This window comes from Schistosoma mansoni, chromosome W (assembly GCF_000237925.1).
Source record: "Schistosoma mansoni strain Puerto Rico chromosome W, complete genome".
Lineage (NCBI taxonomy): Eukaryota > Metazoa > Platyhelminthes > Trematoda > Strigeidida > Schistosomatidae > Schistosoma > Schistosoma mansoni.
Window position 1 is genome coordinate 10,605,895 of NC_031502.1, and position 13,183 is coordinate 10,619,077.

The 13,183-nt window shown below is 32.4% G+C and overlaps 1 protein-coding gene and 1 non-coding gene across 2 annotated transcripts in view; both read right to left on the reverse strand.

The window, feature by feature from the left end:
• Window positions 1–1,169: 1,169 nt before the first annotated feature.
• On the reverse strand, window positions 1,170–1,235 carry Smp_tRNA_00653_Gln_TTG.1.1. Its single transcript has one exon. It is a non-coding gene (tRNA).
• Window positions 1,236–1,646: 411 nt separating this feature from the next.
• Window positions 1,647–13,183, reverse strand: part of Smp_158730 (hypothetical protein) — a gene marked incomplete at both ends in the record, with an annotated part of 54,279 nt that continues 42,742 nt past the window's right edge. The window contains 5 exons of the mRNA XM_018788510.1: window positions 1,647–1,838; window positions 5,421–5,528; window positions 8,492–8,570; window positions 9,535–9,821; window positions 10,463–10,921. Coding sequence (XP_018654045.1) covers window positions 1,647–1,838; window positions 5,421–5,528; window positions 8,492–8,570; window positions 9,535–9,821; window positions 10,463–10,921 — 1,125 coding nt within the window. The remainder of the gene's footprint in view (window positions 1,839–5,420; window positions 5,529–8,491; window positions 8,571–9,534; window positions 9,822–10,462; window positions 10,922–13,183) is intronic.

Below are 13,183 nucleotides of genomic sequence, written 5' to 3' on the forward strand. Positions count from 1 at the left end.
TAAACTGAATCTGTGGATCCAAAAAGAATGTGTATAACCACTATCGTAACTTTGAACATTTACATAGCTTACACCTTCATCTAACACCTTATTTAATAGACTAGAGCTAGTTAAAAACAACCTAAATTTCCCTGTTTTTCTTTTTATCAGATTATACCTGTTGTATGTTTACTGTGATGCAATTAGTACTAATATTTCTCTTAAAATATATCTCTTACGATTTGTCATCTAATCTGTTATTTTTATAAGTACATGTTTCAACTAATTTATTAATAGAAGTTCTGAATGGTAAGCAGAGATGGATAGTGGCTAGCAGTGGAATCCAGGACGCGCGTTTCGTCCTATTTGGGACTCGTCAGCTGGATGTACCTGCATCTCAGAGTTGATGTTCACTCTGGGACTCGAACCCAGTACCCTCGCTTCAAACGCCATCGCGTTATCCACTCGGCCACTGAGTCCTGATAGCCACTTGCTTGTGCGATGGGGTGAAGTTTGAATTCACTTAGTATTGTTTGTTTGGATCTTCCCATCGATGCTTACCATGCTTGTGAATTAAGGTATATCGAGGCAATACGCACAGTATGCACATATGCCAATTAGAGACTGACCAGTTGCAGTCCTAAACACATCGATGGGAAGATCCAAACAAACAATACCTTAAGGTGATCGAAGTTCTGAATATTATAATTATTCCTCTAACCTTCACCTTTGAATTACTCCCCTAATCATTCATAAGTACTTCTGAATTTGTAAAGTTGCTAATTAACAGACCACTACTTGACTAGGAGCTAGCTTTATTGTTGATCGAAGAACATACATACTAGTGTAGAGCAATGATGAACAGCTTAGTGAAAGAAGTATTTTTCTCAACTCATTTTTTTGAATATGTATAAGAGAAATTTTGTCTTATCAAGATGTTTTTGTTTACCCCGACTAAAGCAGTCAGATTCATGACACACCATTTTATTTTTTGTGACTAACTAGATTTCGGTAGACTCTCATGTTTTCACCAATATTTAAGGGCATTACTCATCATTGAGGATATTACAGTACTACTCATTAGACTACTTAGTCAAATGTTAACTATTAAGCCTGATCGCAGTCAAATATGATCGCTGTACGGAGGATGGAAAACAGATCGGACTATTACATTGCACCTGGATATCAAGATTTTAATAATATAATCATTCAAAATTCTAGCGTTAACTTTGGTCATAAGTTGACCTCAGATGGAGGACCATTGAAAATTAAAAAGTGCCCACTGATTCAGTTCTCGTGTTAGTCATAATACCTTTAGACCATCACAGTCCACAGTTTCAACTTGAGTCAGTTTGGGATATACTGTGATAATTATGTTTAGAAAATCGTCACTATATTCGTATAATTTATTTTAAAATCCAAAAAAGCTTACTACAATGCTTTGGAGAAACAAGAGAGTGTATAGTAGAATAATAGTAACACTAGCAAAAGTTATCTTCGATAATCCAAAAATGTAACCCAATTTCTTATTGAAATAATTTACCACAACAAATAAAATAAAAATAACATGTGAAGATGGGGAAAAAGCTCATGCTTTTCAATATTGGTTCAGAAAGTTACTGATAAATTGTCTTGCCATTGATATCCTTTAAATTGTTTTATCTTTTCTATAAATAAAATGAATCATTAAAGTAAGTTTGTAATGCTGTTATCCATGGCTCTGAAAACTGTGCTATTCCTTTGAAATGTGCTAGTGAACTGATCAATAAATTTTGAAAATCCATATTATGTAATAAATTCTTGAGTGTTGATGGTTGACCATTATTTTCAAGACTTGTAAAAATATCCTGAAGTTTATCCTGTAATTACATAAAAGTAATAATGCAATAACAACAGAATAACATAAGATATAGTATTAAAACAAACTTATCAAGAAAAAAATTCACAGACTGATATCAAGTACAGAAGAGTTGACGGTCAAGGAGTTATAGAAAGTTGTTTCGTTTTTAGATTGAAATTCTTCGGTAATGCGCACTTATCATTATACAAAGAATGAAACCTAGCATTTTTCACAGAACTACCTCATTAAATGGTAATATTTATGCTTATACTTTATACTTTCGATTATAATTATGTAAGGGACTGATTTATCCTCTTGATGATATCAAGGATTGAATTTGATCAATCACTATTGGGACTTTACTACAACTTATATTTAAAGGCAATATAAAAGTAACCTCCTCATGTTGTACATACGACAATAGAGAATCAACAACGGGAAAACTCAAAACCTTATGTATATGTAACTTCATACACGTTGAACGAGTTAGTGACTCTATGGACTTAGTGGCTCGGTGATTAATGAGTTGCTGTTTGAACCGAATGGTACTGGGTCTCAAAGCGAACATCAATACTAGGACTCAAGGACATTCAGTTGATCAGTTCCAAAAGGGATTAAACACGCATCCTGGATCCCACTACAAGCCACAATCAAACTTTACTAACATATGTGGTTAGTTTTGTTTCAGGTAGACGTTTAACGCACTAATGCAAATTCATTTAGATGGAAGTATTATATGATAAGGCAATGGACTCGTTTCAAATGATAGAGATGAATTTAATCAGATTTTATATACTGGTATTTGTCAATCTATTTCATTTTTACATTTGATGGAATATACGTATTCAACTGTGAGGGGAATATAATACACTATTTTTTACAATGTGCCAATTTATAACTGAAATGATCTCATAATATAAAAATGACTATCACTTTTGATTTAGTTATCTTTGTAACGTTGTCCATAAGTAACGAATTCATGGACTGGAAACTGTTAAAGCTAAACATTAAGTTGTACACAATAATGGAAAATAAGTTTATGAGGAGTGCTATATTGGCTAGAGTAGTTATTATCATATTTATTCTTCCCTATTTACTCATATATTTTCATATATTTTCTGTTCATTTTAATATGTTCCTATGATTTATTTATTGCATTTGTCAGTCAATAAAGTATGGCACTATGACCCAGTACTTTAGCGAATAATATTCTGTGTTAATATTTTTATCTGCCCTGGGTTACATTAAAGATTTAGCTTGTTTTGATTTTAAAAGTACTTATATTGTCTACTTTATTTTGTTCCGTTTGGTGTTTTTTATTTTTCATTTTCGTCAATTTTCACGTGATTGCTGGTATTGTAATTCAAAATGTAGTGAATGCTATTCATCTCTAATCAGTCAGTTAGTTTACCTATCGGTAATAGTCAGGGTGTTCGTCTAATAATTAGTTAATCTGTTAGTCACAATAGTCGGATTACGAAAAGTGCATCTCGTTTTAAGAAAACAAGTTACGCTTAATATCACAATTGATGATAATGGAATGGAGATAAATTCCACGTTGTCAAGTCAGCTAAGTGCATTATAGTCAGTCATTACGGTTGTTTACGTAGTCGCTCAATTATAGATATTTCGGTATAATTTCCATTATAAAATTAATTTGAGGTACGTCTTTTGTTATGTTGTAATTTTTCTCCCATCATGACTGAATGTGCTACACTGGACACGTCCGTACCAAGATAGGGTGGTATTTTCGTCGTAGAAAACTTAATACTTTTTATATAAGCCAGCATAAAAGGACAGAGAACGAAACACATTCTCCATTATGGATCCCGTTAGTGTAAATAATAATTCCCGCTTCATTTTGGTTGGTTGCTAGGTGCAAGATCAGATTTGAGAGCGAAAGTGGAGTTTATCGCCACCCCATTTTGTGTCCCTTTTATATACTTATTAGGTTATTAAATTGGTAATTTGTAAACGATATGATTTTTAAAAATTAGAGACTAAAAAACTAGAATTGGTTTGTGATCCTTCACATGAGGGTTGAAATTCAAGGGACTAGAAGGTTGACATATATTTCCATTTGTTTAGAACTGAAATACTGAACAAGTCAGTTTCATTTATTTAATTATCTAAGAATGATAACTAGAATTAGAAAATAATTATTTGCCTGCCAAATTCAAACCAACAATAGGTGTACTTTCTAATCGATGCGTTGATTTCCGTAGAAGCTAAATTCTGAAACTGACTCATTTTAATTCGAGTCATCATGCGTTACCCCTAGCTATTTAATCATAAGGTCAGTCGTTAGTTTTCTATTCATAATTAAAGATTCCGATCTAGACAGTCACAGCTTACTTAATTAATTAAATGATTGGTAAGATATGAATGGTTGGAAAAGTTATGTATATTTAAAAAAAATTTATAATTGCATAATTCGAAGGGATTTTTTTATCGCAAATTGATACCAATGGTTGGACCCATCAGTCGATCTAAACCAAACTACCATTGAGAACCTGGAAGTACTGGACGACCGTTTCGTCCTGGTACGGGACTTGAACCCAGAATCTTCGGTCTCGCTCGCGAACGCTTAACCTCAAGACCACTGAGCCGGCATTTAGATGTGTTAATGTCTAACTTCAGTCGACCCGTGATCTTGAGCAACCCTTCATATCAGTTGAAAAATCATCTATGAACAGCAAGCACTGAGTAAAGATTTTACCTTTTCTTAGGACTGACTCTTTAGGATTACGCACCTCATGAAACCACCATTCTTGCAGCTGGCACGTTACAGATAAGCCAGTGAGTTGAAATCCATTGATTACCATTTTCGACTTTAGCTGATTCATAGTACAGAGAAATTTTTTATCTAATGTCATCAATGATTTATTCCCACCTTTTACATGATTGATTACACAACCCATAGTTTACCACTTGAACTTCTAATGATCAGTCAGTGGTCACAGGATTATTACTGAATTAGATTACTGAAAAAAAACTTCATTTTCACTGTGATATTTTAGGTCTGTACCGATGAGGAGTTTCACACTAAGATATAATAACTATTAAACAATCCATTCCAACGGTTCTTCAGAAAATGTCAGTCAATCGAAAAATCTTATTTCAAATTCTAAAATATCAGGGAAAAAGTTTACTCAGCTTAATTGATATTTGTTATGTTTATATTTTAACATCATAGTCAGCTGTTGGGATGTTAGTATGAAATTCTGTATTCAATATCCGTAATTTCTTTTACATGTGTTGATACTGACTTTTTTCTACTTCAGTAAATGAACAGACTACGAAGGTTTTTCCTTCATCATGGTATATTTTTTTGATAATCAGAGAATCATAGTAGTAGCTAGCTTATGAATTAGGTTGTTATCACCAGTTTCCATTTTATTATGTCTATACTTTAAAAAAGTTTTTGATTTGGACAAGCGCACAATTATTCACATTAATTTATCATCGCCAGATTTATAAGTGTCTATTTATAAAAATAGACACTTGCTGAATTGACTGAGAAATTGAATGTAATAATTCTTATATGTTAATGATATACGGTTATATAGACAATTTGAATCTCATCTTTTGATGTACTTACTGATATCAGGAAATTTCCTGGTTCAGACGCATCTAAAACTTGAGACGTTTCCAGATCATCATGAACAGTTCGACACTGGTTTGTAATAACTAGACCAAAGCTTAGAATCTATATTTAAAGAATGAGATTAAAATTTTTTTTGATAAGTCACAGCAACAATTTCATAACTTTTGAAGTCAGTAATAATAATAATATAGAAAGGATCAAATTACTGAAGTTACTGGCTTCGATCTCTTATGTTATCATGGGTGTTCATTATTGAAAATTTTCAGCTGACTTCAGTTGTCAATGTAAGTTATCTTCCAAGAGTGGTTTGAATATCCAAGTACCAGTTCATGTGAGGAAAAGTATTTACTTACGGATTAGATGCTTTCTTCATGTACAATAGACCTTAAGTGAAGAGTTTACATAAAACTACTCTATAACACTATACATATTATTCTATCAGAAAATTGTGAACATTACTATTTTACTCATTAAAACAGTGTGATATCAGTTTCTTATTATATTTTTATTGTATTACAGAAAACATGAAGGAGCTTAATTAATGACATTTGACCTTATTTGTACAAACATGCTCTGTTTTGGAATGCAGTACGCAGACGGATATAGGTGATACGATATAGATCCTTTGTGTTGGTGAAAATATTCATAATTACATACATTTTCTGATTAAGAGTTGTTTACAACTATACAACTTGTTTAAAATATTCAATTAAATTTAAACTCGAATGGAAACTTGCTGATATTTTTCTCTAGTAAATGAAGAATTAATTACCACTAGATAACTCACTTTTTGGTGGGGAAAAAGAATACGCTTTATAACAATGATGAATATCTGTATGAAATGACACTAGCCGTTTCTACAGTTTTATCCTTCCTCTAGATAAATTATAAACTGAAGTTCTCAAGTGAGATCGGCTTTAAAAATTTCTCAGCTCATGTGGAGCCAGGTATATAGGTCGTTCGATGCGTAATTTATCCAAGAGAATTCAAGAACATTACCCGGCGTGGCTAAAAAGAGGCGGAAACGGTTCAGTAAGAAGCTCAATAATCGAACACCTCGTGAACACAGATCACTCAATCAAAACAGACTCTGAGTTAAAAGTTCTTTACAAGGTAAGTAGAAGGCTGACAAAGGCAGTTATGTTGCGTCTTTTTAACATTATCGAAGCAATAGCTATACATCTGGAAAAACCAAAATTGCGTGTCCAAAATAGATTGGCGCGACCTCTTCTATTATGGTCTTAATGTTTGATAATTTTCTTTCTTTCTTCATACTTTCCTTCCTTTACAGCCATCCCTCTCTTCTATTTTCTCCATAGACCTTCTACCCCCAACTGTTTTATTTCTGTTTCTGTAATCTTCCTGATTAAATTTCATCTCAGTTTCAACATTTTATCTCATCATGCTGAGCCATGCGTCCCCAATTATAATTTCTCTATTTATCTTCATGATGAATATTGAGGCTTTTAGCAACAAAACTGTTATTGGTTTCCCTAAATAAAATTTTTTTAATACCTTCGTTTGTCCTACTTCACTATCACCATGTCTAACAGAAGTTTATCATCATTATTACTAAATTGTTGTTATCCTGAGAAATAAGTATACATATTTGCGATTGTACGCCCTTGAAAATGAATTCTCCGAAAAGAAACTTTGCTGAACCTATCTTTCTTATTTAATAAAAAATATCATACTACTAACTATCAATATAAGTAACATCAAAATTGGCTTTTACTTTTTTAGTTGAGGGTATGAATTTTTTAAGTTTGATGTTCTATATAGCTTAGTTTTAGATAATTGTGTTTTCTGCTAATAGGGAATTGAAGTATTCTTGCAAAGGCTTCCATTGCTGAATTGTTTTTTTTATATATTTCAGTGATAAATTCACATGTCAAATCTTTGTTATTCGCCATCAAAAATACGACAAGCAGGAGTACTATGTCATTTTTTAACATGGAAAATGTCATGAATAAATATACATGGCTTGATTGGCTCCTCTAGTTAATTTTATTGTAAACAAATCAAAACAACTCAACAAGGTATTCAACTCCTTGTTTTTAGTTAAAAAAAACGTTGTATAACATTTGGCGTTATTGTTTTGGAACAATTTTGTGTGTATGGGAATGCTGATCAACCCTAAAGTAATTTCCATTGAAAGTCAGTATTGACTGGGGAACCACAAAGTGTTGTATAAATATCTGTTTCATTTTAGTTGGAAGTACTCAGGGAATATTCACTATAGAAGTCATGCACAAATGAATTTATCTGGAGAACTCCACTTAGGAGCTACTGGGGACTTGATTCCTGTTGATTTCGGTGAGATCTGTTTGAATTTTATGACTCGAAGGTAAATTTCGCCATAAATTGATGTCATTTGAAGAACTAAGATCTTGTTTCCAGCTACGCATGAGGTCTTGAGTATTTGGTGGTAAGGTACCCAAACCAGAAAGAAATAGCTGGTCACTGGTCCTATTTCCTCAATGATTGGCCGACTGATACTTATTGGTGGAAGTGCTTATTTTCGAACTAACAATTATCCAGTTGCGAAGTTTCTTTCCTTACTTCAACTCTAATTCTTAACTCTAGTATTAGCTGTTTCTACTTTTTTCTTTATTCATGAATGACATTAGATGGACATTAGGTCGTCTTGACCAATCTCCATTTTTCCTACAGCATTCTCACTGATTACTATTAGTTTATTATACTCTAAAACTTCCCACCTATTAGCGTAATTTAGACCTGTTTACCATTTCAGATGTCGGATAACAAAAACATCAATTTTATAGCGCTATTCTAGTGCGATGTTTCTATTGGGAGCTAGAAAAAAAGTGTAGTGGAAGTCTTCGACTCTCATAACAAAGGTATCTGTGTTGTCTTTATCATGGGAATCCTCACTAGTATGGGCCCTTGGCCCAGGTGAGGAGGTGAAATTGCAGTTCCCAGACCTTGTTGAAAACAAATTATCTTTAGACCTCTGAGTTGACATGAAGTGGGTGGCCTACAATTTTGATTCTGATCATCTCATGATATTGGAAAATCCTAGATTACGAAAATCTTTGAAATGACCTTTTCCAAAATTTCTTTAGGTATAGGATCATCAGGACAATTCTGTGGTACTCCTTCGTATTCCATATCACAGAGATCTCTATTTAGAGAGAAAACAAAAGAGAAAATAAGTCAGAAATATTTATATTCATGATTATATGAACAAGAATTTATTAGTTAATATAGCGGCCTTAAGGTTGAGACTTTGTACTTGGAAATACTACGTTAACATTTTGAATTCCGTTCAGCCTGATGAGCTTTTTACAGTGAAGTAATAATCAAGAACATTCCTTTACCGTTTTTTCATTGGTTACGTTCAGTACTAAATGGATAATTAGTTCCCTAGATGTTATATACTTTAGCTTTGGTGGTATGTAACGGTTGTTGCTGTTTTCCAGGTTTGGTAAACTGATGTTATTCAGGGCACTCGTTAAATATCCGTGGTATTCTGTGTTATTTCGAACATTCTTTATCCAATGCACTAGATTGTCTAAGTAAATGCTATTCAACTTATAATTTTTTCATATATCTATTTTTTTCCCTTCAGAAGTTGGTAAATATATTGAGTTCCAGGGGTTTGGGATTCATTTACGGAAGGACCTAATCATACACCTGAAATCTAATTACATGAACAGTTAACTTTTATTCAGATACATCGCTTGATCTCATTTTCATTTTTCAACCCGTATAAACCGAAGTTAACAACGAAAATTTAGTTAGTGATGAGTTTCGATCAGTTTTTGCACTTGAAAGTTTACACATGGATATGCAAGCCACGTGATTCTTCATAAGAAACAAAATTAAATATATGAAATTATGAACATATATACATATAATCCAGATTAATACACTATACCTTTGAGTAATTAAGATAAAATTCTATACTTTCATGTGGACAAGTTATCAATAACATGTAGTACAAGTTACATGTACTGAACTATGTATGTGAAATATATGTTAGTTAAGCATTCCAAACTATAACCTACTTCCGGAATGTTATATCCCTCAAGTGATGCAAAGATAAATCAGATTATGTTATTAAGCTCTTTATAATATGACTTACACCATCAGTTGGTTGTGAACGGATATATATGGAACATGTCTTCCAAGAAGTGTTGATAAACAACGTAGAAAGCCGATATAGGGAGATTTTACTTGAATAACTGAAATATTTAATAAAAGATCTGAGCAATTGACTGTTTCTTCCATTGACACTGTTTTATAATTTTGAGAGTTGATATAGGTTTCTGTATTCTGTGAATCATTTTTGAGATACGTTTGATTGGTTTTTGATTGACTAACCTTCTTTGTGAATATACTGAATATGAAATCATGCAATTCTTCATAATGCTGAAGGAAAAACAAGGAACAAGATAATGAGAATATTTTTAAGACTAATGTGTTGAAAGGTTAACGAAGGATTAGATAAAAAATAGTCAATATAAGATCATAATGGAATTAGTTTTCCAGGTTTCTTAGGAATTATTCCAATACTTCTTGCTTAAGATCGTATTCCATTTTTCATTGATGCAGTGAATGCTATTTTAAAAAACCAAAGTGTAAAAGGCTGTTGGAAAACTTTCTAAACAGGTTTCAGATTTCATTTTAAACGTATATGACTCTTTCAGTAATCAGTAAGACTTGTGTATAGTCATATTTCTTTGCTTTATGTAAAATAGAATCCCCCTGTAAAATGAAATTTATTTTGACTGGACAAGATGATAAGTTTTTATTCATATACAACAGTTTTTAAAATCAGAATTGCATCTCCAATTGCTTACAAATTTAACATGTCATTTGGGTATTCATAGTGTCATAACTAATGTTTCAGTCGATATTTTTCAACATTACCGATAAAAGATATGAAAACAATTGACAAATTTCATAGTTAACCCCATTTCAAACCTCTCGGATATTGCTTCACCTTGTGACCTCAAAATCGTTTACCTTATACATTCATCAAGCATATCATATTAATTGTAAGTATTTACCTTTACTCCAACTGGAAACCACTTAAATGAAGCGAATTGAAATTGAGCTCGAGTAACTTTTACATTGAGTAGATTTTCGTGTTTAACTGATTGATCTAATTCCATGAGTCTTTGTGATAATTCCACTAGACTTGATTGCGTAATTACAGTGGAATGATGATATGTAATAGCTGGCTGACAAGCTGCTAATAAAAATTGACGCCAATCAATGTAATAAACTTGTTTTTCATGTGTATTGTTTACTTTAATCAAGTCGTTATGATCAGTAGTGGCTGAGATTTTCACAGAATTCGTTTCAAATGATAAACGATACTTATAAACAAGACATGTTAACAATTCATATAATGTGTCAGTAGAGCATGAGCCAGTTAGTTCAGTAAAACGTTCTGTAAGGATTGGTTTCAATATGCTTTGAAAATTAAAAACGTCAATAAATCCTGTTTGGCTCAGAGTTGAGAACTAAAACAGGGAATATAGAAGCAGAAAATTAAGAATATCGTAAGTGTTTTGATTGTGAAGCAATTAGTAAAATTTATTAAAATATCATCATGTCTTTTAGACTAACTTAATAATTACTTGTTTTATTCGCTCGGTATTCCGCATTTGAAATAAAAAAGGTAAATATTAGCCAGTATTATAATTTGAAATGAAGGGGATGGATAAAAAGAGACACTTCACAGATGAAACATATTCACCAAAGATTTATACAATAGCAATAATAAAGAAGTGGATTCTGATCTATTTCAGCTTCCCACTGCTAATAAAATGGATCGAAACAGATAAACTGTCCGTTCACAAATTTCGTTTATATGAAAGTCATGGAATACAATGACAACAACGACGACAGCTCACACCATTGCTGTAATGCATAATAGTATGAAGACTTACAATAACACAGTCTCTAACTACAATACTATCGTCTCTCCTCGCATTACTATTAATAGTACTAATTCTACTACTAATACTTGAGAATGGCTACTACTCATCCGTTCACTAATAATCTGATGCATCCTACCTCATTTCAGTGCTGTAGAATCCAAAAACCTAGATTTTTTTCAGAAGATTAAGGTTATACACTGGACCATTCAGACATAGGACAAATGATAAGTGAATGATATTGACGGGGGCCCTGTATTGGCCAAGATTTGGATTTAGTTTCTAATGAAATAGACAGTCAGTCAGATATATGAAATGCAGAACTTAAGATATGTACGTTAGTGTAAGTTGTTACACTATTATCAAGATAAGCAACAGTGTTAGTGGTAGTAGAAGTAATTAGGTGTGGAAAAAAAGGAAAGTAAAATAAAAAAGTCATCTAGAAATTTCGGGAGTTAGGAACTGAGGAGGGTAAAACCTGGATGCATCTACAGTATTGCATACAATTCTGAACCCTAAAAGTCAATGAATCATGGATTGATGCCATATCTTTTTTGGTCGCTCTCAGTTTTATTTGAACTTCTACGCCAGCAGACATCATGCATTAAGATAGGCGGTGGTTGAACACATGTAGCATATATCCCAACTAATTCAGTTGATAAATATTCAATACTTTACTAACCAACTTTAATTTTACTTGGTACCAAATGCCTAAACTCAGCATTTTACCCTTAGTGGATATACGCTTAGTTAGAAATATTACTTTATTTTCTGAGGGATATTTATTTATATTTATGAATGAGTCGTGCCCATATTTTTAGTTGTGTCATCTAACAAAAGTTTCTTACTCATCCCTAGTTTTCTCACTCAAAGAGCTGGTTTATGCAGGGAGATAATCAAAAGATGATGTTTCTAACATCAGATTAGTCAATTTAATTCGAAAATTCTGGTATTTAATAACTGGAAAAAAATATGTTATGACTTACTTTATTACATAGATATTTCAACTGACTAAGATTAAAATATTGGGGTTCCGATTCAGTTGATTTATTTATAACTGGTGAGCTAATTCGAAGTTTTTCCATCAATAATGAATCATTAGAAATAGGTGAAATGGTGTCACTCTGTAAGTAAATAAATTATTATATATAATAATGTAAACTTGCGGAGCTGTTTATATTTATTTATAAAAAGTATTTGTAAACAAAAATAAAGCTAATTTATCTCAGAAAACCGGATTCGAACTTGATACATAAAAGTGACATATTCAGTAGTGTATGCAATAAATAAAGTGAATTTGATTTTGTTTGTATTCCTATAGGGATAGTTTAAAAGCTACATATAAATGATTTCGATAGTGTAAAGTTATACGAGCTCATTTATTTAATCTTATTATTTCTACTATCATTCTAGATAACATCTACAGTGTCTGCTTCAAGATTAAAAGTTTCAAAAAACAGTACTAGCATTTCGACTTGGTAACTTGCACATCACTCTAATGTTAGTAATGCGGCTGTTCCATATACATGAAAAATATCAATAAGTTTGAGTTAATTTATTAATTTATTGTTCTGATTTTGGTTGGAAATCAAAGTTTACGTATTGGTCATTCATTGACAGAACTAACAAATAAACATTAATTCGTGGGTTAGTTGAAGTTAGACATTAACAGCGTTGCATGCCGGCTCAGTGGTCTATCGATCAAGTACTCTGGCGCGAGACTGGTAGGTTCTGGGTTCGAATCTCGTGGGGCGGGATCGTGGATGCGCACTGCTGAGGGGTTCTGCAATAGGACGAAACGGCTGTCCAGTGCTTCCAGGTTTTCCATGGTTGTCTAGCTTCAAT